A 14,223-nucleotide genomic window follows, 5' to 3' on the forward strand; every position below is an offset into this window, starting at 1 on the left:
GTGGATAAGCATCGTTAAGAAAATGAAGTGTTTTATTTATATTGCATATATCATATCACAGCATATTATGCTTAACCTGTTTTGCCGTAATGTGCGAGGAGGAGATATGAGAAAAAAAAGAGTAAATTATTACCCAGTAGATCTAAATAATAATGGAAACCAACGAGCCGGACTTGTAATAAAACACCACATGAAATGAAACTATTTTACTCTTTACCACTTTCCAACTCATCCTTTAATTTATATCATAGAGACATGTCAGCTATCTCATTAAGTTAAACTCCAGGAGTGGATGTGAAACGTAGAAAAAGCTACTTACAAAACTACTTACTGCCATTACTGTCAATTAACACTAATAAATTTTCTAATCTTACACAACAATTTGACAAACCCATCCTTTAAATAAATTGAGATTTTTTGCAACTTTCTTTCACAGCGTAGTGAATAAATAATACTAAATAGTTTTCACTTACATCGTGCAGCATTCAGAATTTCCTTGACATCTTTGACGAGTACTTTGATCTGCGAACTCGTCTTCTCCAGCTCTTTCTCATGGGCGTGAAGGTTCTCTCGGAAGTAAGGACTATCCGTGAGACAGTCCTTGAACTCGAGAGGCTTCAGCCCCATGATATCCGGGACACTTGGAACACGCTCCAGCTTAATGGATTTCCACTTTCACCACTTAATTCACAAAAAAACTCTCCCCAACGTCCAACTACTTGTTGGACGACAATCGACCAAACCCCAGTGGACGTAGTCACTAGTTAGATTTCATACGCAAATAATTTGATATTAAACTACACCCACAACTTTTTCTATTTGATGGAAACTGTAACATCCCTTTCACCTCTGACTTGCAACAAACTGAAACCCAAGTTTTGGTTGCTGATTTAGAGAACTTGAACAAATGGTAATGTTATTAATAATAATTGTTCCCAGTTTTCGAGTCACTGTCATCTTAAATCACTTTGGTAGTTAGAAATTATACTGTGCTTCTGCTGTCTGTGCTGTTTGAGTTATTTATTTTATAATGCCGAGTTGTTGAGAGTCGTATTTCTTGGCTTGAATAATTGCATCACTGCTCATCCATCAGTGGAGCTTGTGTGTGTGTGGTAGGCAGATCTGAAATTAAAACAGAACAAATTCACCAGCTTTAAAAACGAGTGCTAAACCAGATAGTAGACAAAATTAGTTGGTTGGCCCGGTACTTTAAACAAATGTTGTGATAGTTATTGGTCATGAAATTAAATGACAGCTAACCCATAGAATATGCATGAAGGGGGTGAGTCAGACAATTTGACAACTGTTTTTAAGTGAACTGAATATATGTATGTACAAGAGCAACAAGTGGTCTGCAGTTTTATTTGGCCGACAAATCTATAATCACCACCCGTTCGTTATGATCTCGTGTAAACTGATAACCAAATTTGATACTCGATATTGCCAACTGAACCGATTCTCTCTGTGAAAGACATGTTATCTTTTGCACTAATGCAACTTGCAATTATCCCATCCGTGAATCATGCAAATATTTACTCTGCTGCCTGTGGATGATGGAAAGTTAAAATTGCAATGGTTTTGCAACCCTTTGCATGTCGAATAATAAATAAATAAACTGAAAATTTTTAAATGTTTGGATGAAGGTGGCACCAAATAATGATGTGACCTTAGTTTAATAACCAAAAAAATCTCCATCCAATCAAATCCAAACGTGATCACTGTTATTACACATTATCAGCTTTATTGATGCCTGTGCCTACCTTGAACCACATTAAAAATTTAAACGGGTATTATTACAGGATTTAATTAAGCACTGTCGTCAGCAGTATTATTCGGCTAGTTTCGTTTCGTTACGAAATGCTGGATAAATCGCTAGGATAATTCTAATTGTTATGCACACATCGCATCAAGCACTATACAGTTGGCAATTGAGACGAGGGTTTAAGAGTTCAAATAATAAATGTATGTATGTTCAATATACATAATACGTGAGTCAGAAGCTTGAAAAATTACAATCCATGCACGGTCATGCACAAATATTTATTGATGGAAATAGTAAACTCAATTAGCATGTCTGCATTAATATTAAAATTACCATTGGTTGTAAAATATTCATAAAAATTTTTGACGACATGCTACCACACCACAAATTATAATACAACGAAAACGTTGTAATATTAGCAACCATAGAAAGTAGCTTTTGAAATAAATGGTTGTATAAAAATGATTATTGGGTTGTTATTCCAATGTTTAAAAATATTCGAATTAATGATTTCCTTTGCATTTTTTATACCAATGATAAAAATGTTTAGAAAAAGGTACAAATCTCAAATAAAAATGTAGATTTATATAAAATCACAGAGAACCACTTATTATTTCAGCAACTAATTAGGGTTCATGTTTTAATAGAATCGGACATAAAGAAAAAACCCCAAGTTCAAAGCTATGGTTGAAATAATTGACTGGATTGTTGGCAAGAATGACTGTACTCTGGTTTGTTTGCTGTAATGTTACATGTTAAAAATGTTAAAAATGAAGACAAACAGGTCTTGACGTTTGAGTCCTTGCCCAAGAAAAAGAAGGCTGCGCTGTTTTTCGTACAGTCGCATTTTAGGACATTTTTATAAAAATTCAACTACCTGCACTACATTACAACATTCCTTTGACAGAGTCACAAGATTACCTATCATGTTTCATTTCTTTAAAAAAACTTGTATATTGCTATGCGCAAATTACATGAGAGGCGTGAGAATCCAATATTACGTCTGATTCCTAGTCTAGAATACTGAATCCAACAATTTGTAATTAACACGTATGTATTGAATAATAATTACATATTATAAAATAATCGCACTTTGCAGCAAATAAATGACATGAAGAAACAAAGTGCACACACACTTTTACACGAACTGAACAGATATTATTCTAGACGCAGTTGCAGAATAGTATCCATTTATATGTTTGTTCTGTATAACATTTAAGGTAATGAATCGAGGCCAGCGAATTAATAAGTCGTCGTCGTCTTCAATTAAGGAACGTCTCGAAGAAGTGTGTGTTACATATTGCGCATATGTTTCGCAGGAGCGAGTTGACTCGTAATATGTGTAATAATTGTGTCAAGTGTTCACATATGGGGAACGTGCTGTTTATTTACAGCTATTATAATAATGGTTGCAGTTAATATCTACAATAAGTCGTGAGAAGTTTTCAGCTCATATTACCACAAACAAACCCGTGCTGCACTCCACAGTCGAACTCACGGATATGGCCTGCCAATAAATTTGAAAAACTACTACATACAATACAACCTTTCCACTCAACTTCTAAAATCACTCTGATGATAACAGAGTAACTGCGAAAACTGCAAATTGCGACAATGAACTGCCGCCATGATGCATGCATCCGCCGCTATCCTTGACCAACTCTGGGGACAAGTTTTAATTACTCAGGATCAGTGGATGATGACGATTCCTCTTTGTTCTAAATTGTAATGCAATCCTTCTGTCAATATGAATTACATCTAATGAGACTGGGACAGCTCACGTTATTGTTATTACTATGCAGCCATATCATCCAGAGATAATATTTGCTCTAAATCCATTCATTCATAAGTAATCTGCCAAATATGCATTTACGTAACCAATGTTCCTATTCCTGCTGATATATATCCTGTCGGTCACTTTCATGTAATAATATTTAAGGTACTATTCTAAAGTAGTGTCCTAAAGTGTAAAGGGTTGATGAGTGTGCAGGATGGATAAGCCTAACAAATTGCTAGGAATTAAATATATGTAACATTATCTTTGCAATTATTAACACGATTTGCAATAATTGTCCGGATGTCTATATTTCCAAGTAGACGTTCAGAGACAAATATATGGCCACTAATTTAATATAGACTCCTATTAAATCGTCAATTGAAAGTTTAGATGAACTGCTGACGCCGATATGCGTAAATATCACACATATTAAACATAATTAACTAAGTGTTAATTAGTCGTCAAATTGAAAAATGGGCATCAAAGACACGCACCTACGTACACTTTATTCCAACTCCTTGCAATATTTCCAATCCGAAAAGCGGAGATGCGGGTATATTCGTCTCTTTCTTTGTTTCTCTTTAACAACTCGTGTTCACATTTCTTTCAACAAATTCCACTGCCACTCGACACCATGAACCAACAAAATAACAATCTGAAACTCATCACTTGCTTAACTTGACTAAAACAAACTATGACATTTGACACCCACACATTCCAGTTAAATGTTTGCTGTCTTGCATCTGTGACAAACTTTCTCGGGCGATTTAACTCCAATTTGGGCTCGTAAATCACCCCTTCGTTCCCATTGAGGAGCTACTACTAACTACGCACCCACATCCGACAAACCAAACATAACGTGTCCAACTTATCATCACATTCTTCCAGAGTATGTATAAACACGACAAAAATCTATGTATAAAGAGAGTTATGAACTTTGCAGGGTTAACCACTTACGAAATATTGTACGTTTTTACCGGTGTGGGCAAAAAAACGGTAGCAATATAGAGCTTTGCTTCATTTGGTGAGTGTCAAAAACGTCTTCGCAGTAAATGCGGCTCCGATCTCTGTTTGCAGCAAGTTGTCACACACCAAACGGGATTAAACTTACTTATTAAGAAGGCGATGTTTAATTGTCGTAGTTGGTCTTTGGGGGGTTTGATAGATTGATTTTTGCACTTTGCTTTACATAAAGGCTGTAATGCTGCAATACTGTCACATTTCCTTGGGAGAAGTCAATGTGGCCTGGTCTGAGTTCAAATCCGGACTAAATAACAGTGGAGTGCCGCAGTTAAATGGGAGGATGAACAGGGGTGAAGAAATTAAAACATTATTGGAATGAAAGGCCTCTGCTGATCGTCGTCTGCTATATGCCATTCTATGCCATATTCCCACCTAACTTATCCATAGTACGGCTTCATGGCTTCGTAAGTTTCGTTGTAACTTGTAAAAGTAAACGTGCCCTAGAGCAATGATTCTCCCAACGCATACCACAACACAAAAATCCTCGTCATTATTATTTCACCGAGGCACAAACCAAAGGATAGAGATGCAGATGGATGGATGGATGGATGAATGACGATGAGATTTTGTGGCATCTTCGTCTTCTTCTCATCTTATTCTTAGCGTCAACAACACTGAATAAAAGGAACTTGCGTCTTTTTTACTCCGATATTCATGGAAAGAACGGTCTGTAATACGCGTGCCGTGTCTTCATGAAGAATCCAAACCAATCAGTTTACTCAAGTGGTTATAAAAAATGCCTCTCTGGACTGGAGTGGAAGTCGAGTGAGGTAAATTCTCCAGGAATGAAGATGTCGGAAAATGAAATATTGATAATTAATGAGCTACTACAAGATAAATAATCTTGGCAGTGGAATTCTAGGGCTCCAAAAAAGAGCCTAGGCGCCAAATGATTGTTTTGCCTAATTATTTGTGACCCCGACTAATGAAACTTCTATTGAATTTAATATACATATCTTTTCCAAATTAACTTACCATTTTATGTATGTTGTGAATCTTTCAGCATAATGTTTTAAAAATATATATTAGTCAAAGGATAACTCACCTGCGTTGTTATCCGCGTCGTCTCCGGCGGCGGAGCCAGAAATCGGCAAGTTTAAATAAATAAAATTCCGTCTGATTATAGTCATCAATCGAACTTTGGGTAGTTTGTCTAAAATGACTGATAAGCCTATATATAGCGAACAAGGTGAGAAACACAAATATAAGATCAAGGACAAATTGAATGATTTCATCTGTAAGGGATGCCATATTTCAGTGTCTTTGTCCTACCGAGGACTAATTTAACAGTTTAGATGTAATTAAAAGAAGGAAATATGACGGGAACATTCCAGAATAAAAAAGAACAAGTATTTTACGAGAGGGAAATTAAATAACAAATCCAAAAACAAGAGAGGTAAATGTTTTTGAGTAGAATGCGAATGGGAAGAATCGTGCTGAAACAAAGACCGCACAGCAGCGTGAGACTTTTTCTCATGATGTACTGCCTACCGCCTAGCGCCTAGCTTCCTACCGCCTAACGCCTACCAGGTACTTCCTACCGCCTAAAGACCTAGCGCCTACTTCCTAACGCCTAAAATATCTACCGCCTAAACACCTACCGCCTACTTCCTAACGCCTAAAATATTTACCGCCTAAAATTTTTTATTGCATATTTAAACGTTTTACACTATTCTGTTAGTGGGGTACTTTGAGATTTTTGTAAAAATATCATGGAAATCATAATTTCTTCTTATAACAGTGGGTCACTATGAGATTATTGGGGTAAAGTGTAGCATGGATTATCCAAATTATGCCCCGTATTGGGATTTCGTTCGTTTTTAAGCGAGCGAAGCGAGCAGGTTAGGTTAGTTATACTAGGTACGTGGAAAGCGTGAAATATTCAGCTAGGAGAGCTAGCAAGGAGATCTACCTAGGATAACTAGCTAGAAGTCCTAGCTAGTCGAGCTAGGTAAAAGTCCTAGTTAGGAGAGCTAGCTAGAATTCCTAGCTAGAAGTCCTAGCTAGGAGAGCCAGCTATAAGTCCTAGCTAGGAGAGCTAGCTATAAGTCCTAGCTAGGAGAGCTAGCTATAAGTCCTAGCTAGGAGAGCTAGCTATAAGTCCTAGCTAGGAGAGCTAGCTATAAGTCCTAGCTAGGAGAGCTAGCTATAAGTCCTAGCTAGGAGAGAAAGTGAGACACAGTCTTAGACTTTGTCTGCCTTTCCCCCAGGTTTGAAAATTTTTGAGGACAATTAAATTTCTAATATCTCTAACTAAGAATACGAGCTAGCTCTCCTAGCTAGGACTTCTAGCTAGGATTTCTAGCTAGCTCTCCTAGCTAGGACTTCTAGCTAGGATTTCTAGCTAGCTCTCCTAGCTAGGACTTTTAGCTAGCTCTCCTAGCTAGGACTTTTAGCTGGCTCTCCTAGCTAGGACTTTTAGCTAGCTCTCCTAGCTAGGACTTCTAGCTAGTTATCCTAGGTAGATCTCCTTGCTAGCTCTCCTAGCTGAATATTTCACGTTTTCCACGTACCTAGTATAACTAACCTAACCTGCTCGCTTCGCTCGCTTAAAAACGAACGAAATCCCAATACGGGGCATAATTTGGATAATCCATGCTACACTTTACCCCAATAATCTCATAGTGACCCACTGTGATAAGAAGAAATTATGATTTCCATGATATTTTTACAAAAATCTCAAAGTGCCCCACTAATAGAATAGTGTAAAACGTTTAAAAAGGTAATAAAAAAAATTTTTAGGCGGTAAACATTTTAGGCGTTAGGAAGTAGGCGGTAGGTGTTTAGGCGTTAGGAAGTAGGCGGTAGGCGTTTAGGCGTTAGGAAGTAGGCGGTGGATATTTTAGGCGTTAGGAAGTAGGCGCTAGGTCTTTAGGCGGTAGAAAGTACCTGGTAGGCGATAGGCGATAGGAAGCTAGGCGCTAGGCGGTAGGTAGTACATCATCTTTTTCTCTGCATACGTGGAGCGGATTTTGAGCTCATGGCTCCCCATTGCATTGCATTCTAATACTTTCTCCAGATTTTGACTTTCGGTCAAGTTTGTCATCTCTTATCTTTGTTTTTTTAATTGCTCAGAATTTATCGTACATCTCATAACGAGGTAAATCTAGTTTTGTTGACTATATCTGACAGCTTAGAGAAGAGGTTTTGTTAGGATTTATTTTGTCTAAAATTGGAGAACATAAATAAATATAAACCACCAACTAAAATTTAGGTCATTTTGAATTACAGCTTGTTAGGACAATACGGTGGTGACCATGCCGAAGAAGAAAACTGGCCAGAGGAAAAAGGCAGATAAGCAGAAAGTCCGTCAGAAGAACATCCGTGAAGCACGAGAACACCGTTCCATCGTGGACCAAGCATGCAATGCACTTATGGAATGCGATAAGTGTAAGAGGACGCAGAAAAATCGGGCGTTTTGCTACTTCTGTCAATGTTTGCAACGTCTCCCTCAGTGCGGTAATAATTGTTTGGTTTTACTAAGTTGGATAAATTTACGTTAATTGCATAATACTACAATATGCCAGTTGTTGGTTGGTGTGATGAAATGGCAAGAAGTGGTTGATTATTATGATTCCGTATTTAATCTTTTTTGTTGTATATATGCAGCTCATTGTGGAAAGGTCAAGTGTATGATGAAGTCGGGAGATTGTGTAGTGAAACATGGAGGCGTTTATACGACTGGACTTGGCATGGTGGTACGTTCATGATCGTAGCTAGGTCTAAAATCTTTAAATTTTTGGAGATTTGTATTGTTAAAATTTATTTTTTTACAAATAATTTGCTTGTGTTATTAGGGAGCCATCTGTGACTTTTGTGAAGCGTGGGTGTGTCATGGTAGAAAATGTTTGCAATCACACGCCTGTACTTGTCCCCTCATCGACGCCGTGTGTGGGGAATGCCAACGTGGAGTTTGGGAACATGGTGGAAGAATTTTCAAGTGTTCTTTCTGTACCTCTTTTCTATGCGAGGATGACCAATTTGAGCACCAAGCGTCGTGCCAAGTACTGGATGCTGAGAGCTACAAGTGCCAATCTTGCAACAAACTTGGACAATATTCCTGTTTGAGGTGCAAGGTCTGCTTTTGTGAAGACCATGTTCGCAGGAAGGGATTCAAATACGATAAGAATAAAGGGATACCATGTCCAAAATGTAATTTTGAGACAAATATCACAAAGGACCTTAGTATGTCGAGTAAGTTTCTTCTATTTTTTCTGTATTTTGTAAAAAGCGATCAATATACTTTAATTCTATTAATTGTGGATTGTCTCTATTGCTTAGCCCGCTCTCATAAATACGGCCGACAAGGAAATAATGAGGATGAAGAGGGAGAAGAGGAAGGAGCTGGTGGATTCACCTTTGGAGGCGCTACTGGATTTAGTTATGGAGGAAGACGAGCGGCACAGGATGATGAGGATGATGATGACGCAGATGATGGCGATTATGACGAAGATGGTAACTAATAAGTTTTGCAGCTTTATGAGAATGTGTAAAATACTTATGAATAATATATTTATATTTTATAGATGATGAAGATGATGACGATGACGAAGATGAGGATGAATCGGGTAGTGAAGAAGATGAAGAAGAGAAGGCAGCTGATGGTGAAAAGGATAAGGGAGAAGTAGACAAGAAAGTGTAGCCGAATCGCAATTTTCTACATACAATATAACTCATATTTTAAAATTCTTGTGATACGAAAAATGGAGCCAATATCATTGTTGTTATAAACTCAGAATTTTATTTGTAATAAATACTTGAACAATTTGGAAAACTCGCAAGTTTTACATTAATCACTAACTATTATAACATAACATTGCCAAGTTCTAAATAATCAATTAGTGGAAAAAGATAAACGAATGGAATAGTAAGATACTGCTCTTACATTTCAATTAAATAAATATCATAAACGATTGACTGCCATTTTACCCAATTTATTTTTTCTTTTTATTGCCAGTTTTCTTCCAGCCTTTTCCAAAACTTTTCTTTCCATCGGGTGATTCCCTCTTTTTCTTCTTTTCTCCTGAATCTTCTTCCGCAAGTCGTTTCTCCCCACTTTTGATTGTGATGCTGCTACCTGCGGGCAGTTCCATAGTTTGCAGGGCATTTGACCACACTTCGTCTGTACCTTTGATGGCAAACTGGCTGAAGTCGTCGCCCTTTAGTTTCTCCAGCTCTACTTTCTGCTTTTTCTTGAGGTCCTTCTCCGCATTCTTAAACTCATCCTCTAGACTTTGAGATAAGGGTTCCATACTAGCCATAGCTTTTTCAACGTCGAAATTTAGGAATTGTTCATGAATATGATTTTCTGATACTCTATTCATAAACTCCAACACTTTTCGAATTGTGCGATTAAACAAGCCTAATAGTTGGGTTGATGGGAGATCAATTTCTGTTGATAGTTCATCCACCGTTTTATGTTGTAGGCCAAGTCCAACCAAAATAGCCTGCATAGTGGTTAAATCAATTAATTAGTTATAACCTACATTATAAAGTTGTTAGTATGATTACACATTTCTTAAAATAAGACATACCGACTGGACGGCAGATACTTTTATATTCCCCATTTTATTCAAAAAATAAAGCTTGGCCAATGTGGGTACCAAGTCCATAACGACGTGATAATCCGTCATATTTTTCGAGTACAACTCCAATCGTCTCGTATCAAATGGAGTGATATGAACTTGAAGTTCAGGTTGTGTAATTTCTAAAATAAAATATTCCGTACATTAAATTCTTGCCTGCAAAAATTGCATACTTTATATAACAACAAACCTTTAAATTTTCCAGGGATCCAGTTCTTGTTCAGCAAAATACTAAGTGCTAGTGCAGGTGTGAATGCTTTAAATTGATAGGAAAGTAGAGACATAAAGCGACGCCTAAAGTCCTTGAAGTAGTCTTGGAGCCATTCCTGACCATCGAAACTGACGGTTTCCGTATGAAGGAGTTGAAGCATAATGCAAGAATGCTCCCCCGTAAGTTCATTTGGTGTTTGTCTGTCAGAGTTAAATATTTTGAGCATTATTTTGTTAACGTACTACAATACAGCACAGAAATGCTGTAAATAATTTAAGTAGTTTGTATACCTCATATACACAGGTAGATATCCTGCCCTTTTCCAGAATTTCAAAAGCGGCAGTGTGACACCGTAAGAAACTCCAATGTAGTGCAGAACTTCTGGAGAACGTTCCGTCAATTTCAAGAGGAGTGGAGGTAAATTTTTACGAGGGACTGCGATTATCAAACATAATTGTGAATATATTTGTATGCAAGTTACATGCAAACCTGTAGTTAAAATTTCTAAGCAAATATTAAGCTTACCAATTCGTTCTGAAAGAATATTCAAATCTTCGTCCGGAACGCCTGTAATATCTTGTATAGGTTCTTCTACTGATTTCTCGCCGAGATCAATCATCTTTCCCGAGTAATATTCTTGTAGGAGCTTTATGGCTCTTGAACCATATCCCATCTGAGAAAATAGTTTCATGAGACGCACGATAATTAAAAATTTGTTAACAAGTAATATTAAGTTATATTACGCCTTGGTAATCAGGGTGAGTAGCAATTCGAACAATTCTTGCTCCACACAATGAAGGAAAATTACTGTCTTGGAACTGTTGAGCAATCGTCCAAGGGATTAAATCGCCTGATGCGCGTTTTCCTCTTTGCAGACCATCTGCAATGTTTGCTTTTGATAGCTCGCCTTCGAGACACACCTTTAAGTTTGATTAACCAAAAATATAATTGAGTGACGAATAATGTGGAAGGGTAAGAAGATGTTTCATATTTATTACGTACCTGAATAACACAAAGCACCTCCGGAAGAGACTTTTTGTCTGGATCAACAGGGCCCAGCAGACAGAACAAGTGGTGGGCTGGTGCATCTGATATCAGTTGCAAATCGTTAGGGGAGTTCTAAAATATATTTAGAGTTTAATTAATGTAAATAAAATATTAAATTTGTAACATGTTATAACATATCTTAATACCTTATAGTGTGAGGAAACATACAATGAGATGATTCGTTGTAGGAACATTTCGGACGCTTTGTGATAGCTAAACAGAGTGTCTCTATAAATGTAACACAAATTGCAGTTAGCAAAAACTAGTTATTAATTTAGATAATTAATTGTATACCACTCACCGGCTAATGTAATATAACTCGCACTCATTTGGCGGAGGACAACCCGATGTAATCGGTGGAGTCAATGTAGCATCGAGACATAAAAGACCAGTGAGCCATGCTTCAACACTGTCCCCTGCTTTGTATCGAATAGATTCTTCTAGCACAACCTGAAAAGAATATGAACATGTAGGTGATTAATCCGAGATAAGCAATTGAGGCGGTTGATTATTATTGAATGCACGATGACGTACTTCTCGCAAAGTTCGTCCGCTAACAGCAGTTCCTGTTCCAGTATTTGAGGCTTGGTCTGTCTCTGCTGGAGGAGCTTTACTACCACTGACTCTAAGCTGTTGAATCAACTTTAGAGAAAGAGATCTTCCCGTTCCTTCGTAACCACTGATTGTCGACGCCAAAAATACTAGATAGGGTCCGAACAATGATTTCACTAATGGTAGTGGTATTGCTGCTGCTTCGTCAATAACTAAAAGCTCTGCTTGGCCGAGTTTCATTGCCTCATTTGGTTGAATATACTTTGAACAAGAAAACATTTAAGGATATAACATTTCATATTCATATTGTCAATCTATGCAGTGTGTTGTATACCTGAATTGTTTGACGATGATCACGAAAAAAATTTACTCGGACAACTGCTTTATTAAATTCTGGACTTGTCGACTGAACCAGGTCAAAGTCAATATGCTCTTGATACTGTAATACCTCAAATCCTATTTATGGTAAAAAATCAATAAGACGATACTTTTAATGAAAACTAATTTACACATTCACGTCGACATACCTTTAAAAACAAATTCAAACAATGTTTTCAAATTTTCAGGACTCGGACTGGTCACGTAAATGTTTGAATATCCAAATGCAATTGCTGCAGCCATTGCCAATCCCAAAGCAGCCGATTTTCCTCTACCTCTTGCAGCAGTTAACGATACTGTTGCATCCAACCGTTTTTCTGAGATTGAATCAATGAACTTCAGCAAGGCTTGGGCCTGATTAGTTTTTAAAAAATGTATTCACTTTCAAATAACATTGCTTTTAATTTCTCACAATTAATTATTAAGTAAAATATTCGTGTTATTACCTGGTCCACAGTCTTACAGCAATTTACGAGAACCCCTACAGGTTGAGTATCCTGAAGACTTTCTTTTAAAGATTTTAGTTGCGGATCCTCTGTTGTATTAGTTTTTTCAACAGGCGAAATGTTGGCCGTGTTTGAAGAAATTGGTAAAATATTCAAACCATCGTCCATTACTATGCAGGAATCACAGGTTCCCAGAGATAGCATGAACCTATAGAACCATTGCATATGAATAAACCTTCATGATAATTCGCACATGTATATCATAACATATATCGTAAATTAATAGATATCCCCGTAGGTTTTAAGAAATAACTAAATATTTCCGACTTGCAAGGGCAAATTGCCATATGTGCCATAAGGATATGCATCATATCATATTTCAAGATTCAGTAAAAAAAAAAGATATTCGAACCTCTCATTAAATCTCCCAACTACATCCTGATGAGCTTCGGTCCGAAATCGAGAATGTACGTCCATCGTCATCGTGTACAATTGCTTCAAAGAGTTTACAGATCTCAACAGAATTATGATAATTCCACCTCCCTCAACCGTTTCAATCGTCCTTGCCAACAAATTTGGGGTGAGTGCTTCAAAATCTTGGAGAACGCACATTCCATACGTGTTTCCCAAAATTTTATGCGACTCTGCATAATAGCAGTAGCGAATATTTGTCGAAGCAATGAAGAGCTCGAAAGGATCGTCCTCGTTTACATCTACTTTGCCAGACTGGATCTTCTTTTGCAAGTGACGCATCCGCTTTTTCCGATGACTGGAAAAACATTAATTATTATATCCACAGCTAAACTATACGTATTTATGAAATATTTATATTAGTTGTTAATTAACTTATCTAATCATTCTATATCGTCGCTGAAGGTGCATTGCGTGCTATCTATAATATCTTGGCCGTTGTATGACGAAACGACCAAAATATGAGATAGCACACAATTCAACACCTTCAACGACGATGCGTTCATTAACCAACAGTTAATCAAATCTAGGCTTACCTACTAAATCCAAGCTCTTTTTTATAACACCACAAAATATTAGGACGGGCCTTTACTTCTGCTTTGGACAACATGTGATGTAATATTACGACCTGTTGATCAATATCAAAACATTAATACATCCTGTTAGTATTTAACTAATCAACTAATTCCTCCTTTATATTTATTACACTCGACATTTACCTGATCACGACCCTTGTCCCCGACAATGACGAACATTGACCGGTGACCGGTATGCACCCCATTTTCAATCAGGACACGAATCCTGTTGTCGACCTTTTTACGCACCATTTCGGCGTTTCAAGTTTCAAACTTAATAGTTGCACTATTTTGATAAAGCTAGCAAAATTTTATGAACTACGGAAAAACGAGTTGACCGACCAACCGTCCTCACCGGCTTTCCTGACGAGAGTGAGAGAGAAAAAGTCAGCACGA

At 37.2% G+C, this 14,223-nt stretch overlaps 3 protein-coding genes across 10 annotated transcripts in view; 1 reads left to right on the forward strand and 2 right to left on the reverse strand.

The window, feature by feature from the left end:
- The window catches only part of LOC110850848 (rho GTPase-activating protein 26), a 41,709-nt gene extending 35,976 nt beyond the window's left edge, over nt 1-5,733 (reverse strand). Inside the window, exons 1-2 of one of the 7 annotated variants that reach the window (XM_035853079.1) lie at nt 5,608-5,733; nt 474-1,122 (exon numbers count right to left, since the gene is read on the reverse strand). In XM_035853079.1, coding sequence (XP_035708972.1) covers nt 474-627 — 154 coding nt within the window. In that variant the 5' untranslated portion in view covers nt 628-1,122; nt 5,608-5,733. Of the gene's footprint in view, nt 1-473; nt 1,123-1,208; nt 1,231-1,260; nt 1,379-4,033; nt 4,886-5,607 lie in introns of those variants that run through there. The other 6 variants (XM_035853083.1, XM_035853082.1, XM_035853078.1 and 3 more) reach the window with 6 other exon arrangements.
- LOC110851150 (zinc finger protein 330 homolog) lies at nt 5,733-9,338 on the forward strand. 2 transcript variants are annotated; one of them, XM_035853085.1, is made up of 6 exons: nt 5,733-5,751; nt 7,794-8,021; nt 8,172-8,260; nt 8,360-8,756; nt 8,844-9,017; nt 9,089-9,338. In XM_035853085.1, exons 2-6 carry the CDS (start codon nt 7,820-7,822, stop codon nt 9,202-9,204), a joined length of 978 nt encoding a protein of 325 aa, XP_035708978.1. In that variant the 5' UTR covers nt 5,733-5,751; nt 7,794-7,819; the 3' UTR covers nt 9,205-9,338. The 2 variants fall into 2 exon arrangements, with proteins under 2 accessions (XP_035708978.1, XP_021954499.1); XM_022098807.2 differs by lacking the exon at nt 5,733-5,751 and adding an exon at nt 7,504-7,662.
- LOC110851151 (RNA cytidine acetyltransferase) lies at nt 9,284-14,209 on the reverse strand. Its single transcript, XM_022098808.2, has 16 exons — nt 13,972-14,209; nt 13,789-13,880; nt 13,194-13,550; nt 12,782-12,989; nt 12,485-12,689; nt 12,292-12,413; nt 11,940-12,218; nt 11,707-11,855; nt 11,552-11,633; nt 11,361-11,477; nt 11,102-11,278; nt 10,884-11,031; nt 10,649-10,793; nt 10,338-10,558; nt 10,097-10,269; nt 9,284-10,009 (listed from the first exon to the last, which is right to left on the reverse strand). Exons 1-16 carry the CDS (start codon nt 14,077-14,079, stop codon nt 9,497-9,499), a joined length of 3,096 nt encoding a protein of 1,031 aa, XP_021954500.1. The 5' UTR covers nt 14,080-14,209; the 3' UTR covers nt 9,284-9,496.
- Between the last annotated feature and the right edge of the window lie 14 nt (nt 14,210-14,223).

Source organism: Folsomia candida, unplaced genomic scaffold (genome assembly GCF_002217175.1).
Source record: "Folsomia candida strain VU population unplaced genomic scaffold, ASM221717v1 Fcan01_Sc006, whole genome shotgun sequence".
NCBI classification, from domain to species: Eukaryota; Metazoa; Arthropoda; class Collembola; order Entomobryomorpha; family Isotomidae; genus Folsomia; species Folsomia candida.